Consider the following 26,638-nt stretch of genomic DNA (forward strand, 5'->3'; position numbering starts at 1 on the left):
CCCAGATTTAAAAGGTCAACCTGTGAAAGCAATAAAGAAACTACTGTTAGATTAAAACTGATCTCATTTGCTCCTTGAAGCTCATACTGTTTTCCTCTTTCCATGGAAAGAAGAAATGAATGTGAATGTGAATTCCCACTATTCCCACTATTCCCTGCAAAACCTCTGTCTTCACTGATATTAAAGAAACATGAAAGGAAGAGAGTAGCTTCCAGCAAAACCTAGCTGTGGGAGGCTTTCATCCTTCAGGTTTTGCTTCTCCTTCATTAAACACTTGCAGTATTTCTGTTCTCCAGGAGGAGGCTGATTCTTCCTAGCAAAAGACAATGAATTGTATTCTTCCATTTCCATTGCTCACATTATAATTCCTGCTGTTTTCAGTTCCTTCTGCTGCTCAACGCTGCATGACTTTCCAGCATTATTGTTACAGTACTTTAGTTTCAGACCTTATCACAGAGGGAGACAACACATCTCCAGAACCAAATATGTCACTGGCTCTCTGGTATCACTTGGTATCGTGGCCTTGCAAGCCAAAGCACTTTCCTGGCATGAATGAAAGAACTTTGCATAGAGCTGTGTGGAGTTGGAGTGCTGGTAGAGTCCAGGAGAGGTGAAAGATGGCACATCTGAGCAGCAGCCTGAGGTGCAGAGAGCTGGAGAAGTGGCACCATCCTTGTGCAGTGCCCTGGCCAGGTGTTTGTGGCAGCACTTGATCATGATGTGGGAGACAGAACACTTTCTCCTTATGCCCTTTTCCAAGAACTTGATCTTGTCCTGGATTTTTGTGTTTTATATTTGACCTGAGGTTTAAATGAGACCGGCAGACTTATCCCCAAAAGAAGTGGTTGTTTTTGCTTTCTGCTTTTTGCCACTGGCACTGCTCGTGGTTTCTCCCGAGTGCTTAAACTGCTTGTTAGAATTGCTTGGAAACAGATGCCAGCAGGTGCCTTGGGTGTCCATAATCCTCACTTACCTTGTAACTCCTTTCTCTTTCAGTTCAGTGACCTCACATCCATGTCCCCAACACTGCTGGACAAAGGTACCTCCTCTCCCTTGAGGGAAGTCCTGCGGGGCCGGGGTTGAGTCACTGTGGGAGGGGGAACCTTGTACTGGCTTTTCCACCCCACTCCATTGGGAAATAGGACCTCTTGTCCCTAGGGACCTCTCTGAATCTGAGCCCTGTCCTTTGCAGATGACATCAGTGATCTGGGCAGCGAGGTGGACATGGATTCCCGGAGTGTGGGGGAGCCACTCGTGAAGCGAGAACGCAGCGATGCCGGCCACTCGCTGCAGGAGATCTAACACGGGGACTTGGCTTTTCTCTGGCTGGACGACGTTTGATCTGCAAACCTGAGTCTCCCCGCGTCTGCGCTACTAGTGCCTCTTAGTTTCTCTATATGTTTACTGCTGTTTGAGGAAGGGCTGTGGGTGGTGAGCTGGGGTGGGCAGTGGGAGGGGGCTGCGCTTTGTCCGTGTACGAAGAGCGCGTGGGATGGACGCCTGCCTGCCCCCTGCTCTCTGCCAGCAGCAGCAGTAGCATGGCTGCTGGGTGGAGGGTGAAGGTCCAAAGTCTGCTAAAGAGAGTGCAAAGCCTCCATAGTTCATGACAAATTGGATGTGCCTGGTGAGGAGAGGCTGCGCCCAGCCAAACAGGGGGATGATGGAGGGGCACATGAGGCTTTCTCTTTCAGGGAAGGTGGTTTGGGTTCCTTCCCCACTTCTCAGACTTCACTGTGATACAAACTTGAACCAATCAGTGCCCAAGAGGAAGGAAAAATGCCTGACCCTTCTCCTACAGACTTTCAAGACACTGTCCTGGCTCTGACTTTGCCAAATCGTTCGTGCTGGGCACACACGTACTGTGCATCTCTTGAACCCACCCGGAGGACTCCAGGCTGTGCCGTGACTTGGTCCCTGCCGAGCAGTGCACAACGCGCTCTGGGACTATGGGACGAGTGCTCCCTGCTGCACCTGTGTCTTGCCAGCTGTGTGTTCCATCTGCGAATGATCCTGGGACACTGTCAGGCCAACTCAAGATACCAAAGGACTCTGAGGACGCAGCAGCTGGCCACAAAGCTGGCTCTGATGCCCATGACCGTGAGATGGGGGCATCCCCATCCTCGCCAGGGTACCCACGCAGAAGGGATGATCCCACACCCTGAGCTCCCAGCAGGTTCTGCACAATTCTTGCTTGATGTCTTGCTAAAATACTGACGTGGCCCCGCACGTGGGCGTGTGTCCAGAGCGCGGGCAAGGGGTGTGCGACCGCAGTGCCTTAGGGTGGGCAGCGTGCCTGCTTCCCGCAGTGCTCAGCCCTGGCCCTGCAGCAGCGAGGGGCTCTCCGTGGGCCCTGGCCAGTGCCATGCTCAGCACCGCGGTGGCGTTTCCCTCGCTGCTTCGCTTCCCCTGCTCCCGCGCTGTTGCTGCACTGGCTCCTGCAGGGCTGAGCCGGGGCTCTGACCCCACGAGGTCTGTGTGGTCGCCGACGGCAGGGCTGGTGGGGGGGCTGTCATCAAGCCAAACTGCAAAAACAAAGCCCCAGGGCAAACCTGTCTGTGAATAAAGGCTGTGTCATAAATAGCTTTTATTATAATTATTTCTAATGATGTTTTATATGGTATTTGATGTGAGCTTTTCCAGGGGCCTCATGTACATTTGCATATCAGAGTATATTCTATCCAAATATAATACTTACTCATTCAAAGTGGTACTAAGGTACTTGTGACACTTTAAGAAAAATTGCTAATGGAAAGTAAAAAGAAAGTGTGTACAGTGGCACATCTTTCCCTCTTACTGTCCTGTGCTGTTGTCTGTCAGGGTGATGTCTGTCTGTAAATGTCTCATATCAAAGTAGCAGGAGACAAATGAGAAAGCTGGATATATTTGTAAATAATGACAATGAATACTCCCTGGGTCAGTGTCTGCACTTCAGATCCTGCTGATGAGATCAAATGGTCAAAAAAACCACAACTGAGCAACGAAGTCTTATACTCCCCTGCTCCCACAGAGTGTGAAAACTCCAGCTGGTGCATTGGCTCTTCTTTGCAGCCCCTACCGACCAAAGCCAGCCACCTCCTGCTCACCACGGACATGCAAGCAAGATGCTCTGGAACAGTGCAGCACCGTGCAAGGAGTCTGGATAACCACCTAAACCCCACATGCACAAAATTCCCAGCTAAACCTGAATAGCAATAAACATATATCAAATGCTCAGGCCTGTACAATAGCTGTGGTGGTCCTATTTCTTCTTTAATCACTGAAAGGAGGTGGGGAACGTACCTATTACACCAGATTTCACAGAGAGAAGAAGCCAAAAGCTCAGGCTGCTGCTAAGAACAAGGCCATAAGAGGCAATGACTAATTACAGCTCCCAGACTAATTGTGGAGGATGGGAGCAGTGAGACAGGGATGTGACTAAGGACGGGATCATTCCTGCTCTAACGCCTCAGGAAGGGGAAGGCTCCCTGCACCCTTCTTGCTCCCTTCCCTCTCCCTCTGGACAGATGGGCTAAGGTGCAGCTGGATCAGGCCCCAGCAAGAGGTGGGCAGCCCCTGTCGAAGGCTCAAGCCACAGGGATGAGTTTCATCCCCAGCCTCCTTCCCTACCTCCTACTGAAGCCATGGGCCATCCTGCCCCAATGTGTCACTCCTCCTGAGGGGTGCATGGCCTGGGCTTCAACTCTTTTTAAGGGATTTTCTGCTTCCTCTCATGGGCATGGGGCATAAAGACCTTTGCCTGTCACCCTGGCAGCACTAGGAGCGTGAGCACTGCCCGGGGCTGAACCCTCCTTGTGCATGTTTGTTACTGTCCCTGCACAAGACAGGGAAACTGAGGCAGGGGCTGAGATGCCCCTTGCAGTGGGGTCCTGCTGCCTGACCCTCCTCTGCCTCCCCTGCCCAGCACTTGCAGAGGTCATGGGGCTCAGCTGGGGCTGCTTAACCCTCAGATGTGCTTCAGCTGGCACCTGGCGGGGCTTGGCCGGGCAGGGCCCTGACTGCTGGGCCCCTTCTGAGCAGTTTCTTTTATAAACCAGCAGCTTGAGAACCCCCAGGGATTTTTCTTTCTCTTTTTCTTTTCTTCTCCCCCCTCCCCCCACCCCACCCCCTCTGTCTTTTAGGAGCCTTAGTTTGGAGGTGGGAGGGCTGGGGGTCTGCTGCCTGCAGCTGTCTAGGATGTAGTGCCAGGACTTCCCACTCTTCCCCTCTACCGTGCCAAGCAGGTAAGGGCACTGCACAGGGCTGCCCCCTCTCCCCCATCCCTGGGCTGGGGCTGGGGCTGCTGCCCAGGGCTGGCCTCTGCCCTAGGGCTGTGCTCTGCCCTGGGGCTCTCTGTGGCCAGAAACCACCCCAGCACCACCCTTCTCCTGTGTGGTGTCCCAGATGAAGGACCATGTCATCGCATAGTTCTGTGGTTGCCCTGGGGCTCGGTTCCCAGCCTGGCTGCAGCACCACTCTGCAAGCGCAAAGAAATTCCTTCCCTGGGCTGCATCTCCGTCCGCCTCGGAGCCGCTCGCTCACCCTGCTCGGCCAGGATGACTTCTTTGAGAGCTTCAGTGGGTGCGTGGCCATGGGGATGGGGGGGGGGGGGGGGGGGGGGGGGGGGGCGGGGAATGAGCCCTGGTCTTGTTTTGTGCTTATCCCGAGACCCTTGTCTGAGATAGGTTTAGGTTTGTGGCTCCCAGGCTGATGGGCCTAGGCCTTCCTGGCACCTCTGCCACCTGTGCTGTTGCTGCTGGGACAGGGCAGTGCTGTGCATCCTGAAGGCCACCAGCTCACACCCGTGTCCCTGTTGCTCCCCCAGGAGCTTCTGTGATGTGAGCGATGCTTTGAGTCCTGACCTGTTCGACTGCAGCTACTCCATCCCTGACCCACAGCTGGTCCGGAGGATTGTGTCCCAGGTAGAGTTCTACCTCTCTGATGAGAACCTGGCCAAGGATGCCTTCCTCCTGAAGCACGTCCAGAAGAACAAGATGGGCTTTGTCAGCATCAAGCTGCTCACATCCTTCAAGAAGGTAGGCTGGTTGTGGCAGGAGGCAGCCTCCATGTGGAGGCTGTAGTTGGACCAGAGGACTGTGAGGAAGCACTGGTGGCATGGAGTACAGGGGAGCTGTGGCTTATTGCTGGGGGCCTTGGGGACCTTCTCCTCTAGCCCCCAGGGGTGCTTGGGTGAAGGGGGATGTTGCCCTGCTGTGACTTTGGGGTGAGGGGGCTGCAGCCTGCCTGGACTGCCAGGGAATGCAGCGGCCTCCTTTGCCCCCGCAGGTGAAATACCTCACGCGTGACTGGCGGCTCACGCTCTACGCCCTGCAGTTCTCAGAGCTGCTGGAGGTGAATGAGGAGGGCACCAAAGTGAGGCGGCGGGTCCCCCTCCCCGAGTCCCTGCTGAGCATCCCCCCCAGCAAATTGCTCCTGGCCTGGGACCCGCTGCCTCAGGAGCTGGGCGCGCTGCCGCCGCTCCAGAAGAACTTCATTGAGACCATCACGAGGATGTTCAGCCCCTTTGGCGCCATCGCCTCCATCCGCATCCTGAGGCCAGGCAGGAAGCTGCCCTCGGATGTACGGAAATACACGGTGCGCTTCCCCGAGCTGCTGAGCCGCTGCTGTGCGCTGGTGGAGTATGAGAGCTTGGAGAGCGCCCGCAGGGCCTTTGAGGACCTGAGCCGCCCTGGCTCTGAGAGCATCCGGGTGGTGCGGCTCTCAGGGAAGGGCTCGAAGAAGAAAAGCGGGGCTGAGAGGGAGGCGGCGGCGGTGGAGGAGATGCTGGGATGGAAGGCACAGGCAGCAGCGGCTGAGACGTTCCCTTACAGCCTCGGGGACTCCTTGCTATGCAGTTCCCCGGAGTCAGACACGGCCCAGGCCTCGTTGCCTCTCCTCCTCTCGACACCCTCCTGGCCCGATGGCCACAGTGGCTTCAAGCCTGGCTCCTTTGGCAGCACCTTTGCCAGGTCGCTCCTCACCAGCAAGGTCTTTCCTCCGCTAACCACTGAGCTGAGCACTGGTGGCTGCTTTGGCCTTGGCTCCAGCCCCGAGAGCTCCCAGGGCCTCGATTTTGGCTGGGGGAGTGGGGTAGGTGCGTGGGCACCCTGGGGCAGCAGTGCAACCCCTGGCCCCTCTCTGGATGCCAAATCGCCTCCTGGGAATCCCCTGGCTGTGAAGCAGGTGTCTGAGTCCCTCGGCCTCCGTGCTGGTGTGCTTCGCCTGCCACATGGGCCTGATGGCACCAAGGGCTTCTACAACAGCATTGGGAGAGGAAAACTTGTCCTCAGGCACTAAGGCTCCTTTTGGTTTTGGTTTGGGGATTTTTTTGGTTTTGTTTTGCCTTATTGTGTCAAGCAGAATCTCTTTGTGGCCCAGAGAGCCGCGGGCGGTGGCAGTGCAGCTGTTTTGGGGCGAGGATGCTCGGGGCAGAGCAGCGTGCGAGCTGAGGTGCTGAGCACCAGAAGAACCCAGCGCCATGCTCAGGCCAGCAGCCACCACTCCTGCCAGGGCCCAGGCCAGCTCTGGGTGATGCTGCTGGGATCCCATCATGTTGGGTCCCCCCACGTCCCTGGGGCCAGTGACAATGGGGACACTGAGAGCTCCTGCATGAGCATGGCAGGACAGCGCTGCCTCCTGAAGGTGCTGTTGAATGCATTGGTGTAAAGTTGTGGAGCTCGGATGTGAAATGTTCAATAAAGTGAGATGAAGTTTCCAGGCAATTTCTGGCTGTGGCAGTGATTTATTTATTTCTGATGTTTTCCTTGATGTCTTTTTCCTTACTTTCCTGGTGTTGTGGCTGCCCAAGGTGCAGCCAGACAAGGGGAGAAGGGTATTGCCTGCCACCAACTCCATCCCTCGCCATTCTTTGGGTCATTTGGGGTTTATTTTCCTGCAGCAGTGAGGACGAGCCAGGCTCTAGAGCTGAGTCTGGTGGGACCCAAGAATGGGAATTAGTTTGATGTTTATAAGGGCTTTGCATTGACCCTGCCCCTATGAGAGGGGATGCTGGCTGTGCTCAATGTGAAGGCAGTACAGCATTTTTTGTCCCCTGTCCTCATTCCAGGGACTCAGGGCAGGGCTGGGGATGCTACTTCCCATGTGTGGCTGTGTTTGAGAGTCCTGCATGGACCTGTCTGTCCTGGCCTGTCCCACCAAAGAGCCCCCCCAAAGGGACTGGGGGCTACCTGCTACATTTGTCTGCCTTGCTGGTGATGGCTTAATCCTGGGGATGGCTTAGTGGCTCTTGTTTGGGGCTCAGTGTTGATTTTGTACCTCTGTCATTTCCTGGTGCCTCTGCATTTCCTCCACCCCCGCAGGCATGGAGTCCCATACAGTTCTGAATAATTAACTTTTAATAGGGAAAAAAAAAGAAGACAAAAGCTAACCTACTACATTCTTATCCCCTTCATCTCTCTCCCCGTCCCTCCCACCCCTACAATGGGTTTAGTGCTGCCCTCCCACCCCAGCGCTGGTTGCGGAGGCTTTGCGCTTGCTGCCTTTTTTTGGCAATGATGTGTTACGCCGCTTTTTCCCTCGCTTTTCCAGCGTGGTGTTGGGATGAAACACGTTGTCCTGTGGTGACGGCAGCACTGGCAGGTCCGACTGCAGATCCTCTGGGTTCAGCCTGATCTCCTCAAGGTGCTCCATGCTCAGGATGGTATTGGAGGCCTCGGGGATGCTGTAGTCAGAGGACAGCATCTCCTCGGGCAGCAAGAGTGAGCTGATGTCGTAGCAGGGGTTGGAGCTGTTGGTGACACTGGGGTCCTTGGGTATGGGGACACTGCTGGGACTGTCCTGGCTCCCCGCCCCTGCCCCCAGGGAACAGTCAAAGAGCCTCATGGCCTCCTCCAGCAGCACCTCCTCAGGCAGCGACATGTCTGGGCTCTCTGGGGCATCCCCCATTGCTTGGGTATGAGGAATGACAGAGTTGCCCAGGGCTGCGTCACCACCAGCAGGGTTGCCACCATTCAGGGGGATGCTGCTGCCCTCAGGGACATTGCTGCCCAGGGGGATGCCCCCACCCATCGGTGCCCCTGTGGGGACAGCTGTGCTGGGCAGATTTATCTGCCGAAGCTGCCCCTCCAGGTGCTGGAAGCTGGGGAGGGATGGTGGCAGCACCGGGGGGGCAGGGGCTGCCACTCTCCCCTGAGGGTCATAGGGCACGAAGAGCCGCAGGGGGGGCACCGGGGCTGGGGGGGCCCCGCAGCTCTGGGGACCCCGTGGGGCAGCGGCGGGCTGCGAAGCGGAGCTGACGGGCGTGAAGGTGGCTGGTGAGGGGAGGTTGGTGGTGGTCCACTCTATGCGGAAGACGCGGGGGTCGAAGAAGCAGCCGCACGGAGCCATCTGGAGACCTGCGGGGTCGGGTGGGAGCTGTAGGAGCTTGGGGGGGGGGGTGCTCCTTGGACACCCCCTCTGCTCCCTCCCCAGGCTGCCCCAGGCTCGCTGAGCCCATACGCTGTCAGGGGACAGGGGGACACCAAACCTGGGCGGGGGGCCCGGGGCATGCCGGGTGCCACCACAGCTGGGGGTGCCTGGAAAGGGTGCTCCAGCCTGGGGTTAGGCAAGCCTGGAAGAGAGAGAGAGAGACAAGGAACCGCCATCAGTCACCTCCAGTAGCAGGGTGGGGGCATGAGGGGCACGAGGAGGAGGGCAGGATGCGACGGAGGAAGGGATGCAAGTTTTTCCTTCGAGCACCTGCGGGCCGCAGGGCCGGACCCTACCTGCAGGGTAGAAGTTTTCCATGAGGACGAATGGCTGAAGGGGCCAGGGTGCCTGGGGGCGCTGGTGGCCGCGGGGCGGCTGCCGCGGGGCTGGCGGCTCCATGGCCGGTAACGACTCTGGGTCTGGCTGCTCCTGTTTGAGGGTCTCCTAGGAAGGAACGTGAGGGCTTGCCGTGTTCCAACCCCACCCCTCCCAGCTTCCCCAGGGAGAGAAATGGTTAATCGGGCTGCGGTGCCCCCACACCTGCTGGCAGTTGTAGGGTGCTGACGGGGCAGAGCCTGGGGCTTGTTGCCATCACGAAATACAGCCCGGAGCAGCCTGGGAGCCTCTTTTGGGGACTGCGGCGGGACGCGTGGGGACAGCGTGGGGCTGCTGGGGACAGGAACGGCCTGGTAAGGTCGGGGGCACGGGGATGGAGCGGGGGAGGGGGCACCCGCGGCCCGGCAGGGCTCACCCTGGGGACGCCCCCAGCGGGTGCAGGCGCTGCGCGGCGCGGCCGGGAGATGGAGCGCTCGCCCTGCCCGCAGCTGCTGAGACGCCGGCGGAATGCCCAGCAGCAGCGCCCTGGAGCCGCTGTCTCCTCTGCCTGCGTTTACTGCTGACTTTATTTATTTTATTTTATTTTATTTTATTTTATTTTTGGGCAGCGGGGTCCGGCTGCGGTGCCGGGAGCTTTGGTCCTCCCCTGCCTGGGTGTGCTGTTGCCCTGTGCGAACCCACGGGCGCTCAAGGGTGTTGGTAAACGGGCTGTGAAATGGTAACCACTCTCTTTCTTTTGGAAGATATTTCTGAAAATGCTGTTTATTCCCCCTTCTCGTGCTGCCTTTTTTTTTTCTTCCTCCCTCTTTTTTATTTATTTATTATTTCTTTTTGCAGTGTGCTTGTGATCCTGTGTGCCCCAAATGAAGCCCCTGTTGAGTAGCAAAAGTTTTGCTGCAGAACAAAGGCAAACCAAGGCGTTGTCACAGCCTTTGTGCCCGGGGCTGTGGGCTGCTGAGGGTGAACCAGGAAGAGCTGGGGACGTCGCAGAGGGTCCCGCGGGTGCTGCACCCACTGCAGGGCTGTGCACGTCTGGGGCTGTGTGTGGAGCCCCATCTAGGGTCCCAGGGTGTTGTGGGGCTGGTGGGGATGTTCACTGCCTGGCACAGAGGGATGTTGGGTTAAGAAGTCTGTTGTTGTCACTTTGCCCAGCCTCTACCCTCCGGTGTGCCCAGAGCCTCTGCCAGATGCATGGGTGCACAGGTTTCCCACGTAGGCTGGGACAGGGATATCATTAATTTAATGACTTTTGTTGCGAGCCTTGACATCACAGTGTGCGAGCGTCAGCTGAGCAAGAGCTGCCTTGGAAAGCTGCCCAGGAGTGCTTGGCTCTGCCACAGGCCACCTGTCCTCCCACCCTGTCCCTGCCTTTGAACCCACTGCCCCTAAATGTGTCTGCTCCCCTTGTGCTCCCAGATCAAGGCACCTTGTGAGGGTGGCCTGGCTTAAATTTTGCAGCTGTGGCTTTTTAAAAGAATTTTTTTGGAGGTCCCATTCTGTTTCCTTCTCTCCAGTGAGGCTGTACCCATGGGGAAGCTAACAGGGTCTGTGTGTTCCTCCCCACGTGTTCCACTGCCCTGTGAGCCCCGAACCTCAGCTCCAGAGCTGAACCAGAGCTCCTTGGTGGCAGAGCGATGCCAGGCAGCATGTGAACATTGCTCATCACCACCAGGAAAAACACTCAGCGCTGCTTGCTCAGGAAGTTCATTCAAACAGCTATGCTCTTTGAGCATGAAAGAAGCGCCCACTGTTGTGGTGCATGGCTCTACCTCGCATGAGCTGCAGGCTTTTTAGGAGGAAAAGGAACAAGCTGCTTCAGCTGAGCTGTCATGGACGTGAGCTGTCTGGCTTGCGGCTGCCCCTCACTGACAAGCTGTATCTGTGGAGTGAGTCCTCATGCCACAGGGCAAGTGCATTTGTGGCTGTTTCCTGTGCTTGGCAGCCTTCACATGCTGCATTTGTTCAAGTGATCCAAACCTAGAGAAAGACCTTGAGGGAGCTAGGGAAGGTCGCGTATGCGATGTCACTCGCCCTGCTTTCATTTATCCTTTGCTCAAGGGAAATTTGTGATGGAAAAACAGCAGCTCTGAATCCCCCTCCCCCAGCAAAGCCCTCAGAGGCGCCGTGCTTCCCCCAGGCACTTGACATCCAAGAAATGGCAAGTGCCTGCTCCCAAGAAGGGACAGAACTCTGCACAACATCAGATGCTGGGACACTAGGTCTGTTTGTGCTCTACAGGACCCCTGGGGATTGTGTCAGTACATCCCCTCCCCCTACATGAAGGATTTGGCACTACCAAGCATATCCTGGTAGGAACAGAGGCCTCTTGCTCCCACAATGTGAAGAGCATGTGGGGTGGGGTGGTTGGGACAACTCCCACTGTGAACTGGAGGCTGAAGATCTCTCCTGGCCTGTATCCTGTTTATTAAACAGATTGCTCTCTGTCAGTGAGGCACCTCTGGCTGCAAGACTACACAAGTGTGAGGCCATCTGCTGTGCAACTTGTGGCAGGCAATGATGCTCAGGGCAAGAAAGCAACCACACTTCTAAAAACATAAAACTTTATTTCATTTCTTTGCGTAGCTGAGCAACCTGCTCTGCAACACACACCACGTTAATGCCTTCCCTTGACTCGATGCCATAGGAAACTGCCTCATCAGTCCTATCTGTAGGAATTTGCCTTGTGTTTAGGCAGGAAGGTGAAGTTGGTAGGTACACGTCCCAGAAGCAGCTCACTGAAGGAAAAAAAAATCAGGTTAGTACAGCAGAGCCACTGCTACCCACCCGCATGGCCCCCTGGCTCTACAGCAACGGTTACTACAGCCAGATGTATCCAAATTAAGCTTTTACCCTCCTGAAAATGTGAAGTGTTGCTGCATGCAACTGGCCCTAGCGCTGAGCTTTAACCCTGAACCACAGCACTGGAGGGATGCAAGCTCCAGGTACTGGCAATGCCCTTGCTGCTGGGGAGTCACTGAGAGTCGATGACAAAATGGGTTTCTAAGTTTGGTGACCCGAACACCAGCCTCACGGCTGGCAACCACATGCTTAGAATCAACACAAGCCTCTGAAAGCTCCTCTCCACCTCTTGCTGTGCTCGTGCAGAGCCAAAACTCTGTTAGTGCCAAAAAGTATTAAGGTTGGATCCTAAAATGATGTAAGCCAGTGCTATTGCGACTTATCCTAGCTTAAGACTTCAACTATTTCACACTTTGGAACCCACATTGAGTTTTCAGGGCAGAATAATTTTCTTTATAGTCAAGGAGGCTTAACGTATTTCCTGGATGCTCATTCAACATAGCATCACTAAAACTTTCCATAAGACATGTCAGCAGAGAGTATCCCAGCAGGGCATATAATTGCATAATGAGAAGCTGTGAATCTACAGCTCAAAAGCAGAACAGGGTATGCTTGGAGGACTCCTGATTTGGGTTAGCATCTCCTTAGCAGCTCCTAAACAAGCTTTAATGAATAAACCTAATCTGATCCAAAATTTTGAGTTCTTATGGCTGTAAGTGTCTATTACATGGCCCTGCAAATAGCACAGGTTACAAAGCTTTGCACAGCCTAGTGTGGGCAGGTTCTGCTTGAAAAATGGCATTTAAAAATTCTGATTAAAACTCAATGTAATTTGGGTTTAGGCAGCTGTTCCCAATACTAACAAAATGGATGAGGATTAGCAAAAAATAGAGAAGCTTGTAGCCATGCTCTATTTTTGTTAATCTGTTTCCATGACATGGGAAATAGCAGCTGGCTGTGCTGCCTGAGCTCTCATTTTAGCTGGCTGTGAGCTTGTTAAGTCACTTCCCAGCCAGTACCTGAGGTCTCACAGATGTGGGGAAAAGCAGTTGCCTGCACTCTGTTGCACAAACTCAGAAATCAGATGCTAAAAAATGGGGGATATGCTCAGTTCTTCTGAACTGGGGATGGGGGCTGCTTTCCTGCTTGGCATCCGTGCAGCCTGGCCAAGCGGGACTGTCTGCACAAAGTGCAGAGAGACAGAGCTGAAAGCCTGAGCTGTCCCATCACTGCACTCCCCTCTGTTGGTTCCTACGACTGTCCCAGGATGAAGAGTGTGTCATGAGAGAGGTGAGCTGTTTTAGATTTGCAGCGGGTACTGAATGCTGCTGAGGCAGATGCAGGGAGTGAAAGCTCTTTATGGCAACTTCAAGCTCACTTAAAACCTCCAATTAAAGCACCCGTTAACCCTTGCTGGTTTCTTACAGCCTCTTGAGCTTGTGGGAAGGAGTCATCACCGCTCTTTGGAAGATGCATGCAGACACAGGGACTTTGTGGGACTCTGCTATGTCACAACCTAGCAATTTAAGTGAAATTCAATGCTTTATTACCTGATCTTAATCCAATCATCCACATTTTGGCTTGCCATCAGTGTCTCCAGATAGTCTCTCCCAATGTAGTAAGGTGGCCGCTCGTTGATTTTCTGAGGTAGGTGTTCTAATAATCCAACTGGAATATACCTACAATGAAATATAAATGCTGATGACACTGTGTGCTACTGTTCAAAGGGTATGGCCTTGCTGTGGAAAAGATTCTCCCAGGTGGGCACAATTACCTGCACAGAAATGAGAGCCATTCCAGCAGGAACTTCCTGGTCTTTTCAACTCCCTGAGTATCTGATCCCCAGTGCTCAAGGCCATAGTTGCTGAAGTCTTTAAGGATATCAAATCTCTCACTGGAGGAAATATCCCAGTGCCTCTGTTCCTTAATTTCAGTGAAAAGCCATGGTTTGATTAGCGCTCCTCTGCAGCAAAATAAAATGTGCATCGTTATTCCTGTGACTGATGCTTCTGAAGATGCCAACCAACTTAAAGACTTTCCAGCTCTTACTTGCCAGCCAGTGATACTTTAAAAGCTTTCAATTTCAACATAAGGCTGCTATGAGTTCTCACAGATACACTGACTGTACCAAGTTTCAAAGAATAATTACACAAAGAGGAAACTCTTCTCGTGTTTTGGGTTAGTTTAGATATTTTTTAATTGATTTTTTACTCCTGCATCAACAGGGCCCAGAAGCAAAGGGGAAGTGCAGCCACTTGCCTTGCAATCATAATTCCTGAAACACCCATCTGCATGGCTTGATTAGCATCTTCAAAAGACAAAATATCACCGTTTCCTGTGCAGAAGGGAGAGAGAAGCCAGAGGTCAAAGCGCTGCACCAGGGCAAGTCAAAATGAGATAATCCAGGCATGGGATAAAATTCAGAATGGACACTGTGTCCAGGAGCCACACTGTCCAAAGAGGCTCCAGGACTCATGTTTAGAGACTCTCAGGAATGTTTCTGATTAATGTTCCCATTACAAGGAGGAACAGAGCCTTCTCCTCTCTTCTTCTACACTCCCGACTCCTACCCTCTGGGACTCTCTGTGCCATGGTGCCCACAGGAGGAAGCACCTGCTGAAAAGTTGTTTTGTGTCCTGCCTGTCCCCTCCACTCCTGCTTTGCTCAGTACTCACCACGTCTGGCCCCGTGCACATCTGCAAAACTGAGATGCACAAGACTCACACACTTCACTCCCTCTGTGGAGTCATGGGCAGTGGTAGGGACACTTCAACCTTGCCCCCTGGCTGAATGTCCTTGGGGGCTTGTGTTTTGTTGTGCATGTTTTTTAAATAATATTTTTCAAACCAGATATTGCAGCACATCTCAGACCCAATAAACCAGCAACACCTACCAAAAAGAGGCATGGGGCTTGCTATTTTAGCACATTCTGCTATGTAGTCCCAGTCAGCAACCCTTGTGTACCGCTGTTCCCTGGACCGGCCATGAAGCTGGGGAAAGAAGTTATAGAGACCTCACCAAAAGCCACAAAGGAAGCATAGCGTAGGACGTGAACACTGGAGGAACATGCTTCAACAAAAGCAACACCAACAGGATGGGGTAAAGGATTCTTCTAGGTGTACAGTCCAGCCAGCTGCTAACAGACTGGGCTGCAGAAGCGGTTAGCAGGGCTGAGACAGCGCTGGAAGCTTTCTGAGTAATGTCTGGGCTATTTGCAAGCCAGAGCAAGAAGTGACAGTTTGCAGTGAAAGGGAATAGTCACTGTGGGCAGGAACTCATCCCCATGCAAGTGAGTCCCCAGCCCTGCCATAATGAGGCTTATTTGAATGAAGCTTCTGTTTCAAAGCACTGCAGCAATCTCCTTTTGTAATAGATACAAGGTTCAAGACAATCTAGGACAATGTCCTAGATACATGTGCATCTGAATTTGTCTCTCTTACTAGGACAAATCACTAAAAGGTAGTACACAGATGATCAAAGGTGTTTGGAAGAGCTAGTCAGCTGTGGGGAAGGGGTAAGGTCACCCCCACATTGTGCTCTAGGCTGATATGCAAGCAGAGCTCCCCAGACACCAGCCAACAATCTTCACGCCACAGCAAGTAACCCCTTACCGTCACCATGGATGCGCCCCACTCCCGGAGCTTGGGGATTATTTTATGAGCCACATTAATCTTTTCTTGCACCCCTGTCCGTATCTTCACGGTCAGCGGGACGTCCAGCACCTGCAGAGAGGGCAGAGTAAGGCCAGGCTGGGGCAGGAGGTTGCTCCACCAGCTTATCTCCTGCTGGTAGCAGGTGCTCTGACTCACCAAGTTCATCCCTCGGACAATCTGTTCAAACTTGTTGGTCCGAGTCATCAGAGCACAGCCTCCTCCCTGGAGAAAGAAAGGTGGCACCGTGAAGACTTTCTGCCTCCTTGCACCGCAAAGAGCAGCCCTCCACTTAGGAAATGCAACTAAGACTTGGAACCTCTCCAGATTCAGATGAGGGGGATGCTTCAACAACAAAAAATACACCTTCTTCCCTCCTGGCTTCTGCCTGCTGCCGGATGGAAGAGACAGCCAACCTTCCTCTGCTCTTTGAACAGCTTATGGGCCCCCTCACTGGAGTCCATAAATGAACTGGGAGCTCTGGATCAAACTGGCAGGAGCAGATCAGGTAGCAGGGGATGAGGCAAAAGACAAGTATCTATTGACAGAAACAGGACATGCTGCAGAACTTCTTACCTTCTTGTAGACCAGGTCAATGGGACACCCAACATTGATGTCCACAAAGTCCACATCAATTGTCTGGTTCAGGAGCTCTGCACATTTGGTCATTGTGTCTGGAAACGCTCCCTCCAGCTACCAAAGGGGGACAGTTTGTATGAGTTCAAGCAGCAGCTTTTCTCCTCAGAACTGAAATACCATCTGTCAGGCTACCAAGATGACAGCAGTTACCTGCACCCCAAAAACGTCTTCAGTGTGGTGCCGTTTGAGGAGAGCCCACTCAGAGGACTGGCCCTGAAGCAGGTTTGTGCACACAGCCATCTCTCCACAGGTGACGTCTGCCCCAAAGCGTTTGCATATCCTTCGGAAAGGGAGGTTACCGCACTGAAAGAGACAGCAAAGAGACGGGTTAATCACGAGATTTGCTCTGTTCCAAATGTGATAAAGTCAAATTTTGACAAAAGGACTTAGTTACCTACCGTGGTCAATGGAGCCAAGTAGAGCTTGCCTTGGATTTCCAACTGGAAAATAACCAGGGATGAAGGAGCATGTTAGCAGAGCTGAACCAGCAGTGGTTAAACTGGAGGAGATTCCAATCAGTGATTTTATCACCTGCCTTGAGAAAACTCAGTGGAAACCCAGAAAATCACTGTTTTTGTTCAAGAACCTCAACTATTCCCTGACATTTCAGTAAAAGAACCAGAAACTTTAACTGCTCAATTGTTTTCACTGCTCAGCTTGGAGAAAACTCAAAGCAGTTAGAGATTTAGCAGGATGCTAGACTGGCTAACGGACACCACGACAGAGGTGAGGAAGGAGGCAATGCTGGGCCGGAGAGCACTGTGCAGTACACGCAGATCTACCAGCCCCAGCTTTCCCTGCAGATCATTTCCACCCTCACTGAGAGCTCAGCTCCTACTCTCTTTCATGTGCAAGGGGCTGAATCTCCTCTCAGTTCTCACCCTTCCAACAACATCGCCACGGCCCCAACAGCTCACCTGCCCATGCCTTTCCCCTCTCATGACAGTAACGTGGTCTCCAGGCAGCTCTGTCCTCTGCCTGCCTCTCACCCAGCTGTCTCTTCTGTCTTCCTAAGGACAATCTCAACCACTTGGCAGGGATACGAAAGACAGCAGCCCTTGACCAAATTCTCACCGCTCACCTTCTTCTTCTCACATGGCCGCAGCTTTACAATGTCTTCATCTGTCACCAAGCCAGCTGTTTTGATGGGACATCCCCCCTCACCCTCTGTGGGGATGGGACTCTGCAAGGCAGCTGGTTTGGGATCTCCTCCCTCCTCTGGTAGCACCAGACATTCTGAGGTGTCTCCCAGGCCTTCCTGGGGCGTCGTGCAGTTGGACACCTCTTGATCCTCTGCAGAGCACCCCAGGGCTTTGCCTCCCTTCCCACCGTTGTTGTGGGGCTTGGCCAGACTGCGGAGGTACTCATCAGCCTTCTTGAAGCTAAATTTCTTCTTGCGCAGCTGTTGCTGGAGGTCCTTGGAGAGGTTGTTTCTCACCAGTGACTTCCCCTCCCACTGCTTGGTCAGGTCTGTGTTGATGATATTTTGGTAGCCATCCCCAAGGTGGGCCTTGGCAAAGCGGCAGGTGACGCCATAAATGCACTTGCCAAAGGTTTCAAAGAGCACGCAGCTGTGCCCTAGATCAGCCGGCTTCGTGGCCATGTATTCACTGATGTCATGAAGGAAGCGGCACCGTGAGCCAAAGTAGCACTTGTCTGCACAGCCCTGAAAATAATAAGAGAGGAGATTAAAACCTCTGCCCTCCACCTGCACACATGCATGCCTGTACTTTCTACCACCACTGACGCGAGCCTGGGTCCACCCCAGGCTGGAGAGGGGACAAAACTGCAGTGAGCATCTGTCAGACACTGGATGATGTTGGGAATGCCATGAACTGCTCCCAGGAACATGCTGGGGAATACTGAGTACTTGAGAAGATGTTTTAGCTTTATGGCCTTGGAAAAGCTGCCTTGTCCTGTTCAGCCTCACCTTGTTACACATTCTCCCAACAAGTCAACTGAAGCAGTTCTGCCTCAGTGCCTTCCTGCTGGGAGTTTGCCTTCAACCTCTACCTTCAATCCTCCAGAACGCATTTTCCAAGACCAAAAAATAAACGAACCCCCCAGGGCAAAGCTGAGCGGGACCCCACTTCGTACCTGCGTTACTGACGGGCACAGCCTGCTCTTCTCGTAGTGGTTCGGCTTCATGCACGGCCTGCTCTTGTTCTGCCCCCGGGCTCGCTTCCTCTCCACGGGCACCTCCTCCCCTTCCCCAGCACCCTCTGGGCTCTCTGCACCCAGGCCGTGCTCGCTCAGCCTCCCTCGTTTCGCAGGGGGTTCGCTCTGCTCGCTGCCAACCTCTTCCTCCTCCTCCTCCTCCTCCTCCTCAGCCTCTCCGTCTCCATGCTCGCCGCTGGCCCTCAGGTAGGCGTGGAACTGCTCCTTGGAGGCGACGAAGCTGCAGCCCCAGACAGGCCGTTAGGAGCCCGAACCGGCCCCGGCCCCGGCCCCGGCCCCGGCCCCGGTCCCAGTCCCACACCTCCATAAAACAGCACCGGAGGTGGGAAACCCTGATACCCCCGCGGGCCGCAGCCCGCTCCCGCCCCACCCCACCGAGAGGAGCCCAGGGATCGGGCCGGGCCCGGCCCTCACAGGGCCCCGGGGCCGCTGCCCCCCCCCCCCGCCCCCGATCGCGCACCCACCGCGCCTGGACCGGTGCCACCCCTGCCGCCGCCGCCGCCATCTTGTTGCCGCACGCGGCGATGACGTGCATCACGTGACCGGGTGTGGGTATAAAAGACCGGGCTGAAGCCGGGCGCCTTCAGTGTGGTGGGCTGGGCGGGGTGGTGGTGGCTCGGGTGTCGTACGCCGTGAGGGGGTGCTGTGAGGGGCTAGGTTTGGGCTGGTGGGAGGCTCTGGGCTTGCTGGGGTTGGTGTGTCTGCCTTGTAGGGTGGCGCTGTGCTGGCCCCTTGGGCATTGAGGGGGCCTCTGGCCTCGCTCTGTCTCTCCCAGCTCTGCTGTGGATTTCTCTGTTCCATGTCCCAGCCCGGAGTGAAACCTTGGTGCTGTGGCCTGAGGGACGGGACTGGTGATGGCAAAGGGACAGGAGGTGCCCCTGGTCTCATCGTGTCTTGGGGCTGCCCTAGGGGAGGCTTTGGGTGTGCTGCCTGTGGGTGGCTGTCAGCAGGAGGAGGTGAAAAATACTGCAAAAATACTGCACCAGTTGGGCTGTGTAAATGATGGTGGAACGTGAGACAAGGCCACTTTGTCCCTGGGGATTGGGGTTTTCTTCTGCAATGGGCTGGAGCCACCGTAAAACTGAGCACAGGCCTGTGATGCTGCTCTGTGCTCCTGGTACTTGTGCTGAGGAGGCCGTCCCTAACTATGTGCATGGTTGCTCCGTGAGAGCATGTGCATGGCTGGTGCTCCGGAGATTGGCTGGAGTATGGATTCTGCCCTTGCGTTTGGTCTGGGGTTAGAAGTTGGGGCTTTAAAAATAAACCAATGTGTAAAGCCTCTGTTCAGTGAGAGACTTATACACATATGAGATCACCCTCCTGCGTTGTTGCTGTATCTTTCCATGCATTTGCAGCACTTGTCACAGCCTCTTTCTTGGTCTGTGTTCCTTGCACGCAAGAAGCATCTGCAATCCTCCAGATGTGCACATGGTACCCCTGGGCTTTGAGTAAGAAATACCTTGTAGTGTGGGGCTTGATGCTTCATTGGGTGATGACTTGGGAGCTCTCCTGCAGGAGGCTTTGCTTCCCTTCCTTTCCAGCTCAGGTTCCCGTCCCTTTCTTGCAGCTGTAATGTGTTATCCATGCAGCCTTCTCAACTGATTTGTGCTTAGCCCTGGCTGCCAAAAGGGAGAGAAATATCTGTGAAATCTAAATGAAGGCAGGAACATCTCCATTTTCTTTCTTTGCCCCTGCGCTGTGCCCAAGGGCCTTGCTGGACCCTTTTGTCAGAATAAGAAATTGCCTCTTCCTTGCCGTGAGCCCAGGAGAGCTGGCAGGAGCATGGTTTGTTTTCTGCTGGAGCGCAGGTACCAGCCAGAGGAGGGAGAAGGTACCTTGTGGTTCTGCCTTCAGGGGCTGCTAGAAGCTGGTGGTGAGCAGCTGTTCTTGTGGTGTTGGGGGATTACTGCAGTGTGTTTATGGGCATGCAAGGGTTGTGTATGCACATAGGACAGGGGTAGAATTGCACGTGGGGCTTTAATTTTGGTGTTTTCCTGCTTTCTGCTGCCTTAATGCAGTTTTCTCCAGATATTCCATCAGAAATGTCTTTTGGGAGCATCTGGGAGCCTGGTAGGGTGCTTCTGCTGAGGCTGTTGCTGTGGGTGGGCAGGTTGCAGGACTGAGACAAGCTGCTGTGAGGAGAACTTTTAGCTGATTGGATATTAATTAGTTTTGGAGAGAAATATGAGGAATGTAGAATACTATTTTAAGCTTCAACTTGGCTGAGGGAAGGAAGGAAGGAAATGAGGCCCTGGGGATTAATGAAGTGATTTCACTGATGTTTTCTTGGGGCAGCAAGCCTGAAGTTGGAGTGCTTTTGACTTGCAGTACTCGGCTGAGGTCAGACTTTCACATCTCATCTCCTCTCAGGGTACTGGTGCAGTGGTTTTATGAGACTAAGCCTCAGGCAAGCTTTCTGTCAGACACTGGTAGAGGCTGTGAGAGGAGCACAAAGCCCCTGGCACGGCAAGCACTGCTGCAGCCCCTGGGGCACCCAGTTGGAGCCAGCCGCAAGTGCATTGTGCTGTGTGTTGGGCATGCTGTGCTGCAGCACGATTACTCGTGTGTGGTGCCATGGGGGCTTGGCTGCATGTAGCTGAGCATCTTGATGCTCACCCGGGGTGGAAGAAGTCAGGGATCTCTGCTAAATACAGGGATGTGCTTTGCTTTCTGGCTGCTTCAGTTCTTTCACCCCTTGCTGTACTCTGGTGGTGCTGAGGCTGTCAGCAGGCAGGGGAATGAATGGCTGCTTCCGTGGGCAAGTGCTTTGGTTGCCAGAGCTGGGCTTAACGTCCACCAGCAGCACTAGAGCAGCTTTGGAGCAAACCAATAGCATACTGGAAAAGGCCAAGTCAGGGGAAGAAGGAAAGGTTGATTACAGGAAAGTGTGATATGTATATACAAGAGTAACCAAGTCAGAAAAAGTTCAGCTACTTCAATGTCCAAGTTAAACAAGACGCATGTATTAACGAAAATACACCTTCCACGGGCTCCCACACAAAAGTCGGATGTGTCAAGCCCCTGGTTCTGGCTACTACACCCAGGCGTTAGCTGATAAATGAGGTTCTGCAGCAGCCCTGAGATGTCACCTCCACAGCTGCAGTGGGTGAGAGTGGGGATAGAAATTTGGCCTGGTGACATTTGTTTGGATGCCTTTCATAGCAGTGCAATAATGTTCTGACAACCCTTGCTGGTTAATCGCGTACATGGGCAAATGTCATGGAAGGCAGGTGTGAGATTTTTTTGGTTATGTATGAGCAGAGCAGCCAGAGCTGGAAGCAAGCCACTGGGTCCTATCCATCTTTTGGTCAAAGCAAAATCCATTCCTCGTGTCTATTGCCTCCTCTTTTATTCAGTCTTGTTCTTAAAACCCCGTGCAACAGAGCTTCTAGCCTTTTGCAAAGGAGACTATTCCTGATGCTCATAAATCTACTATCAGGAAGCTGATTCCAAGATTAAAGCTTAAATGTTTCCCGGCTCTGGTTTCATCCCTAGCTCCCAGTTTGCTCCTTGCTGTAATCACCAGATCTTGGTCTCCTCCCAGTGCCTGCCAGTTCCTGAGGATGCACCTGGGGTTCTCTGTACCCCATGGCACAGTGCCTCAAGAAAACCTGTGTGGGATGCTGTGGAAATGGGGTGTGCTCCTCAAACGGTTGTAAATGGCTTGGCCAAGCTTCAGGCAGGCAGTTGTGTGATGGTGTTGAGAAAAATATCTCTTCCTGTATTTCTCTCTTGGCTTTTTTATGAGCTGCTCAGAGTGCTGACTTAGCATTTGGCCCACGGATGGGATAGTTAAAGGTCATTATCTGGGCAAGGCCTGTGTGGTTTTGGGACAGGCCGTCAATCCCCTGGAAGGGGATTGGAGTTCAGGGTCCATTGGGGATGTTGTATTGTCTGTGATAAGGGCAAGAGGGGTGGTAGTTCCTGGGAGGGAGAAACTGCAGTAATGCACTGTGGTGGGCAGTCTTGGGTTGGCACCATCAAGCCTGGTGCGCAGGCAGGGACTTCCAAGGGAAATGTGCAAGTGACTGGGGCTGACTTGGGTGTGGTGGGAGCCCAAGTCCCCTGGAGGTGGTGCTCAGCCCTTCATTAGTAAAGTTTGGAGAAGGCCCCAGATCTTTTCATCAGACCCTAAAACAATGAGGGGCTGAGGCAGCAGCCACGGGAGAGGCTGAGCGCTTGGCAGAGGCTGCTCTGCATGATGGAGGAGATGGGGTGCGGTGGGCATGGCAGTGGGGAAGGACCCAGCACTCTCTCCTTCTGGAAGCCTGGGGATTCGAGCAGCCTTTGATCACCTTTCTGGTGGCCATTTAGACACCCCAGCCTTCACCATGCTCAACCCTACTCTTCCTAGGGCCATTTTGGGGCAGCTCCATAGGCTGGTGAGGTTGAGGCTCCTGTCCTCTGACCTGACCCCTGTGGTTGCCTTGGCTAACCTCAAAGGGCTCAGTCCTCTCTTGTGGTTTCAAGGCAGGGTGAGGGTCTGGGCAGGCAAGGTGCGTGCCTTTATCTGGCCTCTTCTAATGCCCTCTGCCACCAGATGAAATCTTTTTGTACTTTTTTAATTTTTATTTTTACATGAAAAAGCAACACTGAGATTTCCTTCTGACATTTAACTCAGTCAATAAGTGACAAACCGAATAAACATTTCTGTTTCGCTGGGACAAAGGCTCCAAGATCCTGCTGCGACTAAAATGTTTCATCATTTCCGAAGTCAGATGTTTCAGTTAGAGGAAAAAAAAAGAACTAAGAATGATGCATTTCAATGTTTTTCTAATTATTTCCCCCATTTTGGCTGAAGCTATTAGACAAATTTGGCCCCACTTTACAAATAGTTTTGGAAGCTTCCAAAACTTCTATTTTGGTGACTTTTCCCATCATTGATGAATAATAGCTTGATCTCTGCCCTTCTTACCAGCTGAGATCTCATTCACTCCCCTGTGTTCATCCTTCCATTCCTTGCTGCTTGGTCCTGCCCAGGTGGCTGGGGCTGTGTCTATGCTGCATGGTCTTGCTGCTGCTCACCCCAGGACACCACAAGGGGTGTCCCTGCCCTTTCCCATGCTGGGTGTAAGCTGAAAGGCATACGCATGTGTGTTGGGTGCTCCTGCATGCTCAGGCTGTGAGACTTGTGCTCTTCTGTGTCCTTCTCAGGTTTGGATGAAGCTTTGGTGCTACAGAGTGGTGGTGCAGGATCTTCTCCAGAAGGCCCAGCAGTTCCACCCATGGCAAACCCGAGGTAATGCTCCCTGCTGGTCCCTCGTGGTCCCCAGCACGAGGCGTTTACTGGATCCCAGGTGAGCGATGAAGCAGCTGGATTTGGAGGAGGAAAATGAGCATCTTGCCCCCACAAAATGAGCTGCGGAATCTGCAAATTGGCTGGGGTCTTCTTCATTGTCTGTTTGTCCCCATGCCTGTTTTGCCTGCGTGAGTAAGGGGAACAACATGTGTTGATTTTTAGGGTCACAGATGGTTTTGTTTAGTTTGTTAATCACACTTAGCGTGGCCTGTGTGACTGCAGCAGGGTTGCTCCTAGTGGTGGGTACTGAGGAGAGGGAAATGCTGGCTTAAGCATGCCCTTCTGCTCGTCAGTGTGGACATTCCTGAGCTTCAACCATGGTTTTCCCCTTGCAGTGGCCCTGGGAACTGCCCTGCTTGGGGACAGATGTTACCCTGGAGACAGCAGTGAGGCAGCAGAACCCCATCCCTCTGCTTGTGCATTGCCAGCCCAGGAAGGGCTGAGAATCTCAGCACTGGTTTTATCCAAAGCCCTTCCTAGCATCTGGCTCATTGACTCTCTACTTTTTCCTCCTCTTCCTAAATAGGTGATGAGGCCCATCTGTCTTAGGGGATCTGTTTCATTTCTGTGCCCCTCCAGAGTGCCCAGCAGTGCCTCAGAGTGATCCGTGCCTGCGTGGTGACTGCAGCCTTCCTGCACCTTCAGCTTGGCCACAGAGCACGTGCTTGGCTGGCATCGGTGTGACTTACAGGCTAGCTTGGCCCTTCTGCAAGAAAAGAGGAGCCATTCTCGCAAGTGAGTGGGGAAAGGCACATGAGCTGGCAGTATTATCTGCAGAGAGTTTGTTTCCTTTGAGATGGAAGGATGTTGCTCTTCCCTCCCACAGCAAAAGGCTTTAGTTTAGCGGTTGTAATGAATATCATATGTGAGCTTTAGGGTGCTTACACAGGACAAACCACCCCTCCTGGCTTTCTGTTGTGCTCAAGCAGCTGCTGGCAGCTCTGCTCATGCAGTTGGAGGGTGAAGGACTTAGCGGCACTGAGAGCAGCCGCTAGCTGCTTCCACGTTGACCTTAGCAAGCTCCAGGGTGTGAAAAGTCCAGAAGAAAGCAAATGGGCTTTGGCTGGGGTCTTGGAGCCTGAACGTGAGCTGAGCTCCCAGAACTCACTGTACTGCTAGGGAGCGAGGAGGCTGCAGCATGTGCTGTGAGAGCCCTGATGCTCTCCTTCCTGGACTGGAAAGCTGCCTGTCCAATGGCTTCCCTGCCACCCCCTATGTCCCCCTCAGCAGGGACAAGCTCTGAAGGCTGGCTCAGCTCTGCCCTGGCTGCACTCCTGGCTGAGAGCATGTGCTCCCCAAATCGCAAAAGAAGTCAAAGCCCTTGGCTGGTTGCAGCAGCGTTTGGCCAAGGCGAGATATGTCACGAGTACCGAATTCCTGTGAGTTCCCCGGAGGTGACTGGCTTTGTTTAGGACCCACATTTGCCCCTTCTCTGGGAGGTCTCCTGCCCATCAGTGAGCTCGATGGGAGCACTGTGGCAGTGTGCTGCAGTGCTTGTGGGGAAGGGGGCAGGTGTGGGGTGATGTGGGGCCCTGCAGGGAGAAGCAGGGGTATGAGAGGTGTGTACATGCTGAAGGGGCTATAACAGGTCAGTGCACAAGGGCTTCTCCCACTCCCAGCACAGCTTCTGCTCAGCAGAGCAGCAGAGGGACGGGTTCCATGTCAAAAGGAGCAAGCAGCTTGTGAAAGCACTAAGAATATAACCTTGCTTTAAGTAAATCCTTGAAAGCCACCCTAAAGTGAGTCAGGAGCAGGCAGGCAGAGCCTGTTCATGCAGTTTTTGACCTACGAGGCAGATTGCTAACGCAGGCACTTGAACAATGCGCGCCCGTCCAGCTGTAAAACAGCTATGCCATAGAGTCATTCAGTTTTAAGAACAGGTGAAGGTTTTCCCAAAGCTTTACTTAAAGGAATGGCGTTCCCTTTCCTGGGTGAAGGTAGGATCGTGGTCCCTGAAGTGCTGTTGCAAAGCTCACACCCCTGTGGTTGCCCCTGCCCCAGGAGGCTCTGGCTGTCTCCCTGCAGCTGCTGCATCCTACAGAACTCTGATACCCCTCTGCTTCAGTGGCAGAGCCTCTAAAGTGCCCTGGGAATCCAGAGGCACTGGATTCTGGTGCTGGAAATGCCTTTCCTGTGTGGGGTTGGGGTGCAGTGGGCTGTGTGCTTGCCATGAGAGGGGGGTTATGAGCATGCTAGAGGAGTGGGTGCTGAGGGTGCTGCAGGACAGGGTGCAGCAATGCTGAGCTGCGAGGGGCAATGCTGCTCTGGCACCAGCTAGCCCAGCTGTGTGCCCCAGTTTTGGGGCTGGGCTGTGGTGATGGGCTGCTGAAGGCACCTTTATCTCACCCCGCAGACCTTGCTGCAGCTCCATCGCTTCGAAGGATAGGATGACAGCAGATTAACATGCCACATGGCCAGATAAGCGCTGACGGATCGCCAAGTGGAATGGTGCTTAGCAGGAGTGGTGGCACCTGCCGCAAGGCAAGCAGTGAGACAGACACTTGACAAAGTCTCTGTCCTCAGGGGCTTGCTCCCAGATGACCTGATGTGGGAGAGCTAAAGCAAAAGGCGATTTTCCTGACTGCAGTCTGGGGGAGGAGTGCTTTGCATACCTTCCCTCCTCCTCCTCCAGTCTGGTTAACCATCACTTTCCTTAAATGCATTTTCCCATGAGCTGCCTCCGTGGCCTCATGCTGCTTTTCTCTCCTTTGCACTGATGCAACCTTGGTGTGATTACAGAGAACTGGTCTGAGGCACTGTTCTGGCTGATCCTATTTGTTTTTCTCCTTTCCTGGGGCAGGACCATTTACTTAGCAGGTGTTTCTGGAGCAGGCTGCGTTCTGTGGTCTGAGCTAAGCTGCCTGCAACCTACAGAGCTGAAACAGAGTGCGAGTGCTAAGTAACCCTGGCCCATTCTGTTGCATCTCCTTCCTCTGCTGTAATATGAAAGCCCTAATTCCTCCTGCCAGGTAATCTCCAAGCTGTTGAGGTCGATACGTGTACAGAAGAGCTCAGAGAGTTGTTTGCAGCTCAAATACTGTGTGGGAGTTGAGAGGCTTGGGTTTTATTCAGAGCTCTGTTGTTTTCTTCCACAGTTCTGCGGCCTTAACCATGTGCAAAGAGTAAAATGCCTGAGCAGGAGCCTGGACTGCTGGTGTCCTCCTGGGTGGGATATTCTTTCCCAGTCTCAGAGAAGGTGGGACAACTTTGAAAATGACATGAACCGGGAAACCCCCTGCTTTCCTTGAGGGGGGATACTTCACTTCCATGGACTTAAAATTTTAGACTCAGTTCTTGTGATTTCCTTTGACCTATGCCAGCTATGTGCTGTTGT

At 53.5% G+C, this 26,638-nt stretch overlaps 5 protein-coding genes across 13 annotated transcripts in view; 3 read left to right on the forward strand and 2 right to left on the reverse strand.

Moving 5' to 3' along the window:
• Positions 1-3,243, forward strand: part of RFX2 (regulatory factor X2) — a 59,858-nt gene extending 56,615 nt beyond the window's left edge. For 6 of the 8 annotated variants that reach the window (XM_080566445.1, XM_080566446.1, XM_080566443.1 and 3 more), the window contains 2 exons: positions 997-1,039; positions 1,193-3,242. In XM_080566445.1, the coding sequence (XP_080422571.1) occupies positions 997-1,039; positions 1,193-1,302 (153 nt within the window). In that variant the 3' untranslated portion in view covers positions 1,303-3,242. Of the gene's footprint in view, positions 1-996; positions 1,040-1,192 lie in introns of all 8 variants that reach the window. The other 2 variants (XM_080566444.1, XM_080566448.1) reach the window with 1 other exon arrangement.
• Positions 3,244-3,966: 723 nt separating this feature from the next.
• On the forward strand, positions 3,967-6,376 carry LOC308182213 (la-related protein 6-like). The gene is made up of 4 exons (XM_080566454.1): positions 3,967-4,220; positions 4,381-4,557; positions 4,802-5,012; positions 5,263-6,376. The coding sequence occupies exons 2-4, from the start codon at positions 4,391-4,393 to the stop codon at positions 6,271-6,273; spliced, it is 1,389 nt and encodes a 462-aa protein (XP_080422580.1). The 5' UTR covers positions 3,967-4,220; positions 4,381-4,390; the 3' UTR covers positions 6,274-6,376.
• Positions 6,377-6,527: 151 nt separating this feature from the next.
• PRR22 (proline rich 22) lies at positions 6,528-8,833 on the reverse strand. Its single transcript, XM_080566459.1, has 3 exons — positions 8,700-8,833; positions 8,462-8,545; positions 6,528-8,330 (listed from the first exon to the last, which is right to left on the reverse strand). Exons 1-3 carry the CDS (start codon positions 8,800-8,802, stop codon positions 7,423-7,425), a joined length of 1,095 nt encoding a protein of 364 aa, XP_080422585.1. The 5' UTR covers positions 8,803-8,833; the 3' UTR covers positions 6,528-7,422.
• A 2,450-nt stretch (positions 8,834-11,283) lies between these two features.
• Positions 11,284-18,573, reverse strand: DUS3L (dihydrouridine synthase 3 like). 2 transcript variants are annotated; one of them, XM_080566451.1, is made up of 13 exons: positions 18,470-18,573; positions 17,925-18,225; positions 16,909-17,493; positions 16,226-16,267; positions 15,978-16,130; positions 15,765-15,881; positions 15,348-15,413; positions 15,150-15,260; positions 14,432-14,528; positions 13,798-13,873; positions 13,313-13,501; positions 13,089-13,217; positions 11,284-11,474 (listed from the first exon to the last, which is right to left on the reverse strand). In XM_080566451.1, exons 1-13 carry the CDS (start codon positions 18,538-18,540, stop codon positions 11,402-11,404), a joined length of 2,010 nt encoding a protein of 669 aa, XP_080422577.1. In that variant the 5' UTR covers positions 18,541-18,573; the 3' UTR covers positions 11,284-11,401. The 2 variants fall into 2 exon arrangements, with proteins under 2 accessions (XP_080422577.1, XP_080422578.1); XM_080566452.1 differs by lacking the exon at positions 11,284-11,474 and having other exon boundaries at positions 13,102-13,236.
• A 610-nt stretch (positions 18,574-19,183) lies between these two features.
• NRTN (neurturin) overlaps positions 19,184-26,638 on the forward strand; it is a 56,274-nt gene continuing 48,819 nt past the window's right edge. Inside the window, exons 1-5 of the mRNA XM_080566457.1 lie at positions 19,184-21,111; positions 23,160-23,244; positions 23,884-24,039; positions 25,658-26,273; positions 26,400-26,500. The gene's annotated coding sequence lies outside the window, so the exon portion shown is untranslated. The remainder of the gene's footprint in view (positions 21,112-23,159; positions 23,245-23,883; positions 24,040-25,657; positions 26,274-26,399; positions 26,501-26,638) is intronic.

Source organism: Anser brachyrhynchus, assembly GCF_964034855.1.
Source record: "Anser brachyrhynchus genome assembly, chromosome: 23".
NCBI classification, from domain to species: Eukaryota; Metazoa; Chordata; class Aves; order Anseriformes; family Anatidae; genus Anser; species Anser brachyrhynchus.

What these genes read in the sequence shown, in the direction of transcription:
- LOC308182213 (XM_080566454.1), top strand. Translation starts at nt 4,391, where the DNA reads ATGTCATCGCATAGTTCTGTGGTTGCCCTGGGGCTCGGTTCCCAGCCT. An exon ending in TTCTTTGAGAGCTTCAGTGG is followed by an intron (nt 4,558 to 4,801) that starts GTGCGTGGCCAT and finishes TTGCTCCCCCAG; the next exon opens with GAGCTTCTGTGATGTGAGCG. An exon ending in TGCTCACATCCTTCAAGAAG is followed by an intron (nt 5,013 to 5,262) that starts GTAGGCTGGTTG and finishes TTGCCCCCGCAG; the next exon opens with GTGAAATACCTCACGCGTGA.
- PRR22 (XM_080566459.1), bottom strand. Translation starts at nt 8,802, where the DNA reads ATGGAGCCGCCAGCCCCGCGGCAGCCGCCCCGCGGCCACCAGCGCCCC. An exon ending in GGAAAACTTCTACCCTGCAG is followed by an intron (nt 8,546 to 8,699) that starts GTAGGGTCCGGC and finishes TCTCTCTTCCAG; the next exon opens with GCTTGCCTAACCCCAGGCTG. An exon ending in GCCCCGGGCCCCCCGCCCAG is followed by an intron (nt 8,331 to 8,461) that starts GTTTGGTGTCCC and finishes CCGACCCCGCAG; the next exon opens with GTCTCCAGATGGCTCCGTGC.
- DUS3L (XM_080566451.1), bottom strand. Translation starts at nt 18,540, where the DNA reads ATGCACGTCATCGCCGCGTGCGGCAACAAGATGGCGGCGGCGGCGGCA. An exon ending in ACTTGGCTCCATTGACCACG is followed by an intron (nt 16,131 to 16,225) that starts GTAGGTAACTAA and finishes TGTCTCTTTCAG; the next exon opens with TGCGGTAACCTCCCTTTCCG. An exon ending in TCAGGAATTATGATTGCAAG is followed by an intron (nt 13,502 to 13,797) that starts GCAAGTGGCTGC and finishes ATTTTGCTGCAG; the next exon opens with AGGAGCGCTAATCAAACCAT.